The following is a 12,539-nucleotide window of genomic DNA, read 5'->3' on the forward strand; positions in this document are numbered from 1 at the left end:
TGACAGAATCTAATATCAGCTTTATCACTTTCTATGGGTATGACCTTCTGTAATTAAAAAAAAAAACTATCTGCATTTTAGTTTCCTTACCTGTAAAATGAGGATGATAATATCTCAAAGGAATATTATCCTCTGAAAATATTTAAAGAATACCTGGAGAATCTCCATGGACAGAAGAGCCTGGAGGGCTACGGTCCATGGGGTTGCAAAGAGTCAAACATGACTGAGCGACTAAGCACATTAAATTGAGAGAGGCAGATAAGAAAATGTAACTCAAAGCACCTGACACACACTGTGAAAAACACATAAATACTAAATTGGATTACTAGTCCTTATTTTATTCTTAGTAATGATACTATAATGTTGACCACAAAAAATATTATTTAGGATCAGGTTTGGTTGCGAATAATTAAAAAAAAAATCCCAGCTAAAAGAAGCTTAAATAAAACTTTCTGTTTCACACAAAATCCAGATATAGAACAGGGAGGTTGGCTATGATACTTCTGCTCTAAGAAGCCCACTTACATCTTCCATTTCTATGTTCTGCCATCCTCAGTGAGTGGCCATTGTCTTTATGGATTGAGATAGTGGTCTGTGTGTCCTTGTTTCATGTGGCAGAATGAAATAAGAGGGGAAGACTGGCAAAAAGAGAACACAGCAGTCTCTTAAGGTTCTTGAAAGCTTATGTCCTAGTGGCAAGAACTAGCCTGCAAGGGAGACTGAGAGATGTAGACTTTATTCTAAGGAAGAAGGAGACATGGAAGGATAATTAATAAAGTCAACAACTATTTCAAATTTCTTTATTATCCTCAAGTCCTCAAAAGTTACCTTTAGTTTTCCCATTTTTTTTCTGTATTTCTTCTTCAGCATTGAATTTTTTTTTCTCCTGCTTTAGCAATCACAGGCCTACATATTTTCTGCTCTACCTTCAACTTTATTTGTTCTTTCATGTATGTGATGAGCATTCCTATTATTTTCCTGCACTTTTTAAAAATTATTTTGCACTTAGTAAAGTTGAACAAACCTAAGTTTTAGAATAATCCTTAGAAACTTTGGGCTTCACTGGTGGTTCAGACAGTAAAGAATCTGCCTGCGAGGCAGGAAACCTGGGATCGATCTCTACATTGGGAAGATCCCCTGAAGTAGGGAATGGCAACCCACTCCAGTATTCCTGCCTAGAGAATTCCATGGACAGAGGAGTCTGGAGGGCTATAGTCCATCGCAAAGAGCTGGACATGACGGAGCAACTAAGTCATGTGAGCAACACATACACATATGCTTAGGAACCTCAGGAACTTCAGTGTGGGACTCTTCTCTCTAGACTCTCATAGCCCTGTATCTCAGGCTGCTTAATATTAGACTTCCTTGTGTATGTACAGTTCTATGCTCACCCAGTATGTGAGCTGAAAAAAAAAGTGAAAGTTAATTGCGTCCGAGTCTTTGTGATTCCATGGGCTGTAGCCTGTCCTGCTCATTTGCCCATGGAATTCTCCAGGCAAGAATACTGGAGTGGGTTACCATTTCCTTCTCCAGGGGATCTTCCTGACCCGGGGATCGAACTGGATCTGTTACCAACTGAGCCACTGGGAAGCCCAAGTGAAAGTGAAAGTTACTCAGTTGTGTCCAACTCTTTGCGACCCCATGGACTGTAGTTCAGAGAATTCTACAGGCCAGAATACTAGAGTGGGTAGCTGTTCCCTTCTCCAGGGGATCTTCCCAACCCAGGGACCAAACCCAGGTCTCCTACATTACAGGCAGATTCTTTATCAGGTGAGCTACCAGGGAAGCCCAGAATGTGAGCTAGGGAGATTAAAATCTATACCTTATACAGCTTCATATCTCCTCTTAGAATAACAGTATTTTGCACATTTTAAGTATTTATTGTTCGTTTACATTTAAATCTATCCAGAATTGTTACTATGAATGATCGAATATTTTATAACACACATATAAAAAACTATATGTCATACCCATGATTTGTTTCTGAAATTTTATAAGTAGGATTTTATAACTGAATCATTGCAAAATATATTTGTGGGTCACAAAATATAATTCTATTATGAATTCTTCTATACAGCCAAATTTACTCCTCTTTCAATTTATATATTTTCCAGTTTGGGTTTTCATATGTTTACTTTCCTTACAGTGGGTACTTTTATACTTCTCTCAATAAAAAATAATTTTTCAAAACACAGTTCTGTAACTTCTAGTCAGATTTATTGAGATATACTTTACATACAGTAAAATTCACACTTTTTAAGGCCTGTTGGTCTATGCTAGCTAAATTTCTATGATTACTGCAAATAAAAAGCTATCATCTACTTTCTAAATCTCTCTGAAGCCTTATGTTCTAGGGACAAACAGCAGAAATCTCTCAACTGAAGTGAAACCATTTGAAAACTTTTAGTACCAAAGGAATTGTGAAGACTATGCTTTATATGATGAGGGAAATAAAATCTTCAATCAAGCTTTTTAAAACTTACCTAATCTTTTCTAAGTGTCCTAATGATTTTTAAAATTTTCTGCTTTTCCAGAAAACAGTGGGAAGAAAAAAATTCTTATAATAACTTTATAGGCTGATTCACATGGTATGACATATTTTCAAAGACTGAAATACTGAGAGGAAATATAAAAGGACATACACTAATTATACTTGCCATAAAATCATATATGCATAGGAAAATACACGGTTATTACCTTAGCGCTTACAATAAACTTTATATTATGTGTGAGCTCAGTCACTTCTGTGGTGTCTGACTCTTTGCGACCCTATGGACTGTAGCCCGCCAGGATCCTCTGTCCATGGGTTTCTCCAGGCAAGAATACTGGAGTGAGTTGCGGGGTCTTCCTCCAGGGGATATTCCTCACCCAGGCATCAAACCCAAGGTTCTTGCATTGCAGGCAGATTCTTCACTGCTGAGCCACTGGGGAGGCCCACTTCACACTACACATACGGGCAAAAGGGTTGGCTCAGTAACAAAATTCTTTTTGAGGCAAAATGTAGAGAAATGCAAGAATTCTGAATACTTCACTTACATCTAATATAAATATTCTATTCAATCTAGGATCAGTATGTCTAAAAGTTAGTTATAATAAAAATTCAATAATGAGACTAGAATCTACAGAGCTCTCCCTCTATCCGGTACTTCTGAGTTATAAGCAGCTTCAAGTGTTCAAGTTCATATGGGATCATGATAGCGGCTTTTCTAAATGACAGCTGTGTTCAAATTTTAACGTGGCACCACTTTATTGTTCTCTCTATACAGCACTTTTGAAAAACTAGAAAGTGATATAATCTTTCTTTGTAGGACTCTAATTCTGTCTGGTTAAATTTGCCTTTGGTCCCTGAAAAAAGCACATCTTTACTCCCCAGCCCTCTCCCTACACCCTCTCCTTCCCAGGTCCGCCCTCACTATCTCAGGTTCCAGACTCTTACCTTATCTAAATTAATATTTAAACTATCAAGTTGGAATGCAACCAGATAAATTAAATCCCCCAATATGCTAATAACTAATACTAGCTCAATAGGTGATCTCTCCGAGCTGTTTCTATTAAAAAAACCTTCATTCAAGTTAATTTTGTGTACAGGATTCCAAGCATAATGGCAGGTAGGATTTTTCGGTGAATATAGGACTCTTTTCAAAGCTCCTTAAATCAAGTTCAGTTTACTGCCTTTATCTTGTAATATTAAACCGAAAATTTCTGAAGGAACTCTACATATACTAGCTTAAAAAAATGTTTCAGAATATATTCCTCACAATTTCCTTTCCATAAAGTGTTTTGATCAATCCAATGACACTTACTTTTATAATGTCGTTTATTGAAGGTGGCAGAATATTTTGTCACTTACTTAAAAATTAATACATCAAACGAAATTAAGGAGAAAAAAATCCATCAAAACAGCTTGACTCCTCTTTGCTGGAGTTCCTCACCCAAGTCAATGACATAAGTCCTTGATTTTGCTCACTTTTGAATCATGTCTAACATATTTGATCAGAGGGGGCAGCCTTCGGGTGTGACTGGGAGGAATCTGATCAGGAAAAAAAAAAGATGGAAAAGCAGAATGTTGCCAAGAAGGGGTGGGATTTGGGGTAGAGGCCAGAAAAAAAAAATGGGAAAGTTCCTTCATTCACTTGAAGAAACATTTATTTCTGCCTCCCTCATGCCAAGGCCTCTTCTATTGACGTCTTCTCCGGAAGGGTAATCCTGTCGACAAATTTCAGATTCTGATTATCTGAGGAACTTGAGTCGCCTTCACTTCCGACCCTCGCTCTCCTGAACTGCCTTGAAGCGGGGGAGATAGGATGGAAAGGGGAGGGAGAGGCGAAGGCCGCCTCGCAGAGCACATCTGCTGTGTTCAGCCGGAGCGTCTGTCAAGCAGTGGGAGGGAAAAGCGCATGGAGCCACCAGCCCACTCTCGGGCGAAACTCGCCAGAAAAAAAACCCGCCCTGCCCCCGCCCCCTCCTTCTGCTGGTTTCTTTAGGGAGGCGGTGGAAAGGCAACTTTTGGAAACTTAAAAGGGGAGGGGTGTGTGGCGGACAGAAAAACGTAACCTCATCTGGTCGGGTTTAGGCTCCCTGGACAGTAGGCGGGCCAGGCCGGGTTGGGTCGGATGTGGAGCCGGAGCCGCGTCCCGAGCGGCCGCTGCAGCCAGGCCGGGCGAGGCGGGCCGAGGCCCCCCCAACCCCCAGGCGCAGTTCCCCGTCCGGCCTCGCGAGGGCGCCGGCGCGGCAGATCAGGTGACCGAGCGCTCGTCCGGGGCTGCGGGAAGCGGCCTCGTTCTCAGCCGCCAGAGACGCCGCCGCCTCCGCCACACCTAGTGGAGGAGCCGGGGAAGGCGGCTCGGTGGTGGGGGCTGGGGCGGAGAGCGCCGGGGGTGGGGACGGAAGGGCGGCGGACCGAAGGCAGGAGGAGGCTGTCGGGGCGCGGGCTGCTGCGGGGAAAAGGACGACGAGGCGTCCGCCGCGGCTCGCTCTGTCCACCCGCACGGGATTGGGGCGCGAGGGCCATGGGCGCGCTCCCCTGAGGCGGAGATCACGGGCGGGAGGGGAGGAGGCCCGACCGAGGTAGCTGCGGAGGCCGCGGGCCGGTGACTGGGCGCGAGGCCGGCGGCGCCGGCCCCACCACCGCCACCGCCACCACCATGTCGCGCTCCGTGCTGCAGCCTAGTCAGCAGAAGCTGGCGGAGAAGCTCACCATCCTCAACGACCGGGGCGTCGGCATGCTCACCCGCCTCTACAACATCAAGAAGGTGCGCACGGGCCGGCGAGGCCTCGGCGGGGGCGGCGGGCAGGCTGAGGCGGGATGGAGGGCAGGGGAGGCCTGGGCAATGGGGGCGGCGGGCGGCGCCCGGGGCAGAAATCACGGCCTCGCGGCGGCAGGCCCAACCGGGGTCGCCGGGATGTGCCGCGGCCTAATGCGGAGTCCTGGCGTCTCTCCGGCCGGCTCGTGGGCCGGCCAGGGGCGGAAAGGAGCCATTTCCCCGCTCGCAGCAGTGGGAACTGGCCGGCCCGGCGCGGGGTGAGGGGCGCCGCCGCTGCTGCCGCCGCCGCTGCCGCCCCCTCCTCGGCGCCCTGGCCCCCGGAACTGGGTCTGCGCGAAAGGGAGGAGGATGGATGAGATTCTAGGAGGGGGATAGGAAAACTTGGGTGTTCCGTAACTGGGATCGAATGGTAGAAATCTGGCGGAGATGGTAGCAGTTTGGTTTTTTTTTCCCTCAGTTCTTTTGGTATGTAAGTGGAAATGTGGGAAGGGAATGGCTAATCTGGATGAACCCTACATCTCCTCCACTTGGCCATTTTATTCTGGATTGCCAAATAAAAGCTACTTAAGAGTGTGTTGACGATTTGAATTATTTCATTTTGGAGGTAGAAAGGAAGGGGTAGTGAGGGTGGAACCAATTTTCTCCTGAAATACTTCTGGGTTGTGAGTCACTAGGACAGGAATAACAACCTTCTTCTCTCTTTTCTTTTTACTCCTTTTCATCTTAGTTTTTCCAACCATATCGATAATACCGAAACATCGTTTCTTAAATTTCTTTACGTTCGGTGTCTGTACAAAATAAAAGCTCTGATTGTGTTGCTATTATACTGATTTTTATGGTGGAGTCTGATAATTTGAGTAGCTCTAGCTAATAGGCCCATTGAAAGTCTTTACATGGCTTTCGCAGATTAAGGAATGAAAGGCTGAGTTGGAGTTAAGAAAAATAAATTGAAAGATAGAGCAAATATTACATTAATTTATTTTAGAAAAGAAAGACCAAAGTTCTATTCCTTTTAAGGCAAAGTTAGTAAGTTTTTCGTAATTTGATAAAGAGAAAACTTAAGATTTTTTGACGCAAGCTAGATCCTGACAGTTTCCAGTGTGTATTTGATGTTATATTTTCATAATTATTTTTGTTGGCTTTTTAATGCATTCTTAATATTTCCTTTTAGTTTAATCGTAGCAGTAGAGTTGTAGCCCTTGTAAATTAGGGCTCCTGAAGAAAAGAATACTTAAAAAAAATTCGTATGATGGAATTCAGTATAAAACTGACCTATTTCAGCAATTTGATGTAGACACTGAAATTCTAGAGGAGAAAATTGTCCCGGTTTAATGGTGATAAATTTTGTATAGCAGTGGCTGTGTTCCATTGGCGTCCCTGAATATGAGGATCGGTTGACTTTAAACCTAGTGCACTCTGGAGAGTAAAATGCCTCTTCACACTTACGTTTTGTGTGACAGGAGCTCAGGGTTATTCCAGTGAAACCCTCTGCATTTACCGAGAAGAGACTTGGTTATAAGTTTGTGTAAGTTTGTGGTAATTTTAGATGGTAATACTTACAGGCTCATTGACCTGAACTTTTTTGTGAGATTATGCTCCTTAACTTGGAAATTCGTTCCTATATGACCATTGTGCAAAAAAACAAGCAAGACAAACATCGCCAAAAGTTACTAGACATGTGGTATTGTGGTTAAAGGAAATGGTTATGATGGTTTCCAAAAGAGGAAGTGAGAGTAACATCAAAAGTGATTCGGGTATTTAGGCAAAATTCCTCTTTTTAAAGCATTCGTTACACATTTTTATGGCATGAAAATAGATTTTACAAATTTCATCTTCATAAATGATCTGAGATTAGACTAAATTCTAAGCATTCAAATGCTTCAAGTCACTGCCTTTTCTCAAAAGCATATTTTTTCACTTCCTGTTTTGAGAAACTTGAGGCTTTTGCATTATGGAACTAGTACAATTTAAAGTGAGTTGATCATTATATCCAGGTAATATTTTGAATTATTGAAATGTTATTTCAGCACATAACACATTCATAATTTCTTGAGAAATACTTCTACCTTGTCTGAGTGATTGTGAGTTCCCTCTCAGTGGGGACTGTGTTACTCATTTTTGAATTGCTAGTACTTGGGGTCTTACGTGGTCCATGAAGCTTTCAGTTAGGACTTGTTGAAAAGGATGAATACATTATGCACATTATGTATATATGTATGTGTGTATGTATATGCAACATAGATATGAGCGTGTGTGTGTGTGTAATTTTGCTCTAGTTTTAATAATAATAACTTTTGATCTGCCCTCGTGTGATTTTATATACAAATACATCAGATGGATTTTGTCTTTCAGCCTGTATAGAGTTGTGTGTAAAGGCTGGCATATCTTCTTGGCTGGCTGGGATTGACACATTTGTTCAAAAATCTTGCCCAAAAAAGTGAATAAGATCTGTTTACCATGTGTTTATAAGGTTCGTGCTGTCTACATTTTTATGGCAGAATAAACCCATGTAATCTTTTCAATCTCAATCTTTTATAGTGCCCCCCCCAAAAAAACCCCTTCTACCAAATCATACACGTCTGCCAGTCACCACATTTTCATTAATTCATGTTTGCATTAGATTGTCTGTCAGGTCTGGTTACTGTTTCAGCTAAACATCTGCGATGGCAATATTTTAGTGAGCATATACAGTGAAAAATACTTCAGTGACCTAAGTATCAATAAAATAACTTTAAGTTACTATAACCAAGAATAATAGGCTTTAATACTTAGGGGAATGTAACATGGCTCCTGAAAAATATTTTGCTTTTTGAAGTAAAATTTTATCCATTGAGTAATTTTTGATATCTTAATATGTATAGGCTGGAGAAGGAAATGGCAACCCACTCTAGTATTCTTGGCTGGGAAATCCCACCAACAAAGGAGCCTTGTGGATTATAGTCCATGGGGTCGCAAAAGAGTCGGACACCACTGAGTGATTAAACAACAACAAACAAATATGTACAGGTTATGAAAATTTTAATTTGTAATCAAATCAGGGATTTAAGGATATATAAAGGAGGATTTAAGAATATATGAAGGAGGATTTTAGGGGAAAAAGGTGAAGGTGGTAGGTAGTTTTACATTTAAATTTATTTATTTCATAATGTCTTAATTTTTTAAAAATTAAAAAGGTCTTCCCTTTTCTGGAGCTAATACTACTACCCACTTACATAGTGACTTTTAACGTTTTCAGCCTACTTTTATATCACTCATTGTGACATGGCAAGGCATTGTGGTGGAAGTAAAGGGTATCGAGCCAGAAGTTAGGAGACCTGCCTTCCAGTCTTCAGTATGTCACTGAGAGTTTTGTAATATTGGGTGGGTGTCTTGACTTCCCTGAGCTTCATTGTTTTTTATCTGTGAAATGGGGGAAAATTAACTAAAAGGAACACTCAAGTCTGTTCCAACTCTGATTATGTTATCTTTACAAAGTAGAAGTTAAGGCCCATTTTAAACAATTTAACTGAGCTCGGTTTAGTTTTTCTTAATATAAGGATCATAATACATGATCTGTCTACTTCACAGGATTGTGAAGATAAAAGATTATAACAATGTGAAAATAGTTTAAAACTTCTGTGAATGTAAGATGGTATTTGTTTAGGACTCTCAGTAACTTTGGGGAGCAACATTTGTTTTTTTCTGAAATTTTACTGCTGTTTAGTAAACACATATACCAAAATTCCAAAAAGGAAACATTTTTTAGATGAGCTTAATTTTTTGTGTGTGTTTATCCCTTCTTACTTTTTTCTATTTTTTGCTATGCCATCACCAACATGAACTTGATAATTCTGTACCAAAAAGGTCTCAGTTAATACTTTCCATATTTTTCATCTTGTTAAATTACTGCTTCAATTCTAAAGGACAGAAAGGTGAAAATACCTATCCATCTATTGCAAACTTCTTTTTAATGAAGTATTTTTATTACAGGCTTTTTGCCCATGATTTTGGATAAATTTATTTTATGAGTAAAGAAGTTAATAGCAGTGTAGAATTGAAAGTCTTTACCTGGTATCTGCTTATCTAATGGAGGTAAAAATATGTACGTGAAGTATGCAATCAGGGTAAAGGAAGGGGAATCAGCTTTAGTCTTCCCTTTCAGTGTTACATTTCTCTTCATTTAAGGGCCTTATTTTCTGTGTGGGTTAATCAGGAGCAGAAAGCATGTTCCAAAGATTGGATTCTGGCAAGTTGTAGAAGTACTGTTAGTACCTATAAGATGTTTTCCCCAAGGAGATTTTCATTATCCCAAAATCCTTAAACGTGTTAAGGAAGCATTGTCTCTTCATCAATCTGTATTTAAGTTCTCCTTCTCTCTATATATAAAACATGTATATATTTATGTAAACAAATCCTACTACATCTGTTTGTAACTTTACTTTTCAAGGAAGCTGCTTGTAAAAATGAGGGTTTGATAATTCTGTTTCTTGTTAGACTGGATGGTAGGCTAAGGAGATAAAGATCACTGAAAAATACTTAGGAAAGAGGCTTATTTTTATTATTTTTAAGTGACTGTGGTAAATTGTCCACCTTTTGTTTCCCTTGTGGAATTGTTAAATAACTTAAATAATAAATTTTTTAAATGATTACAGAAGGAATACTTGTTATTGTCAAAAACTCAAATATGACTTCAGAAATTCTGTGCCTGTTCATCTCCCTCTTTTAAAAAATAAGCTGTGTATACTTATACAATTTTTTGTACAAATGCTGACATATGTGCATGCATATTTTATTATATTATGACTAAAATAGATTATTTCCAAAAATAAAGTTGAAGAAGCAGCATGGTACAGTTTACATATAAATGAAATTAGGATTCTTAATCTGTTACTTGTATATTTATGTTTTAAGAAAATTAAAGGGATGGACATACTTAGTTAGCTGCATCCAATATGTTGAAAATGAGGAGGCTCAGATGAGAAAGTATCAGTATTGAAAATTCTTGTCTTTACTGGCAAGGGTGATTAAAAATTTAATTTGTATTCTTGTTTGATAATTTATTTGCAGTGTTAGTGTTAAGTAAATTCCAACAATAATTTCAGATCATGTTTAGTAGATGTACATTTTATATGTTAAAAATAGTTTTATCTCTGTTGTTGTTCAGTTGCTAAGTCATGTCTGACTGCAACTCCATGAACTGCAGCATGCCAGGCTTCCCTTTTATGTCTTTGTTTAGCAAAAAGAACATGTAATAAAAGTATAAGTAATGCTAGCTATTTATTGAATCTCTATTATATCCTAAATTAGAATTTTTTTTTCTTTTAGTTGTCCACAGATCTGTGATTTATTCTCTAGATTTGTGATTTATTCTCTAGAGAAAGCGATGGAATTTGGTTAACTTGTCCAAGTCTTAACTGAGAAATAAAAGTTTGAATTGACTCCTTTCTTTCTTTTATTTTTTATTTTATTTTATTTTATTTTTGACTCCTTTCTTTCTTAACTGCTAAGTCTGGGCTCTTAATTTATTTTTGTCATTAGATTATAATCATTAGTGAAATTTTTCTGGCAGATATAATTTTGAAAACACAATAACCTTAACCTAAAAGAAATAGGCAGTTATAGAAATAATTTTCTTATTTACTGTAGACTACTTTTATATGAACTTTGTATGGGTTTGTTATGAAAAAGGCATTGAGGTCATAGTTAACAGTACACCAGTGATTATTAAAGACTTCTGTTTAGCTTTGTAGTATATTAAAATGAGAAATAGTCTAGAATTAGGAAATTTAAAATTCAATTTATTGACATTTTGGGGAACTTATAAATTTTTATATTTATTTTTTATATTATATGCATTTTTTCTTTGTGATTATTTCTAAAATTAGTCCATGACATATTAAAAGCACAAACTGAAAGGACTAACCATATGAATAATACTAAGAAAACTGAAAACTAACAGAAAATTTTGCTTAAATTGAGGGAAGAGTATATATAAAACAGGAAGGAAGATGTAAACTCAAACAGTGAAATAGCATTTATCTTCCTTAATTTTAAGGACATATACAGTCATTTCTTCATTGAAGATACTTTGTCTCTTGAGATTTCAAATATACATTTTACATTTTGATTTTTAAAGTCAAATGGCAACTTTTTTTTTCCATTGAAAAACCCTGCATGAAATAAAAGAAATGCCGTTAAGGAAGTATAGCCAGTAAATGTGTTTCTTTCTGTCTTGAACTTTCCAAAGTTAGTACTATTCTTTTCTGTTCCCAAGATGTGTTTTTTTTGTTGACTGGTTTTAATGTTGTCATTTTTAGTAAATGTAGTAAACTCTTCTTAATTTTGATCCTGTTAGGAATTTGCAGTATTGTAATTATTAATTTTGACTCACTTAATATGACAGAATCTTCTAAATCGTTTCTTCAAATACTATTGCACTGAAATGTTTTACTTTAATAAGTTAAACTTAATAAGCTCTTAAATTGCAGATTTGTAAGGAGAGTTTAACAGCAGAAAATGGCATAGATGTCTTCTTGAGAATTGAATGACAGTAACTTTTATTTGAATCATTAACATTTTTAATAATTTTGAAATATATAATGGGTTAAAGTTTTTGAAGGAATATCTTGTTTTAAGTATTGGAAAATATCTTCTTATTGCATACTTGATTATTTTAGATACTTGACAGTAATAAAACTGTATCTTTAATAAAACTTTTATAAGTCATATTATGAGCTATTCTTTCAGTTAGTAGCAAATATTGGGAATTTTCTTTTCATTCATTCATTTATTGAATGGCTTCCTGGACACTGGGAAAGCAAATTAAGATACAGTCTCCAGTGCCAAGAAATTCATATTGTAGTGGGTGAGACAGATGTGTAGAGAATTAACTAAAATGCAGCGATTAAGTGTTGTGGTGGGTGTCTTGAGAATGGAGTTAAAGATTCCTGTCTGGGGGAGATGGGAAGAAGAGAGAGTGACTTTTGTGCTTGGTTTTGAAGTATGAATAGAAACTTCAGCTAGGCAATGACAAGGAATAGCCAATCATTCAAAATTCCAAACTTTTATTCAGTAGAATATAAAAAGATATAAAATATATAAAATTTTAAAATCCCATATTAATCCTTCTTGCTGGCATACAGACTCTAAACTTCTGGGTTTTTTTTTTTCCCATGCTTGTAGCATTCTGTGGGTTGAGAGGCTAGGTTCTAGATTAAACTTTGATACTTTTTTTTTTTTAACTTTGGGCAAGTTGTTTAATCTTTCTGAGTTAGAGTTCCTTTATTTATAAATTGA

The 12,539-nt window shown here is 38.0% G+C and overlaps 1 protein-coding gene and 1 long non-coding RNA gene across 22 annotated transcripts in view; one reads left to right on the forward strand and one right to left on the reverse strand.

Moving 5' to 3' along the window:
• Window positions 1-2,200: 2,200 nt before the first annotated feature.
• LOC145542348 (uncharacterized) lies at window positions 2,201-4,747 on the reverse strand. Its single transcript, XR_014079796.1, has 3 exons — window positions 4,555-4,747; window positions 3,804-4,206; window positions 2,201-2,944 (listed from the first exon to the last, which is right to left on the reverse strand). It is a non-coding gene; the product is annotated as an uncharacterized LOC145542348 (long non-coding RNA).
• The window catches only part of NCKAP1 (NCK associated protein 1), a 112,920-nt gene continuing 104,903 nt past the window's right edge, over window positions 4,523-12,539 (forward strand). For 15 of the 21 annotated variants that reach the window (XM_081580969.1, XM_081580973.1, XM_081580978.1 and 12 more), the window contains exon 1: window positions 4,743-5,252. In XM_081580969.1, coding sequence (XP_081437095.1) covers window positions 5,145-5,252 — 108 coding nt within the window. In that variant the 5' untranslated portion in view covers window positions 4,743-5,144. The other 6 variants (XM_081580981.1, XM_081580982.1, XM_081580983.1 and 3 more) reach the window with 4 other exon arrangements.

This window comes from Giraffa tippelskirchi, chromosome 3 (assembly GCF_054371585.1).
Source record: "Giraffa tippelskirchi isolate mGirTip1 chromosome 3, T2T-mGirTip1v1.2.pri, whole genome shotgun sequence".
Taxonomy (NCBI): domain Eukaryota; kingdom Metazoa; phylum Chordata; class Mammalia; order Artiodactyla; family Giraffidae; genus Giraffa; species Giraffa tippelskirchi.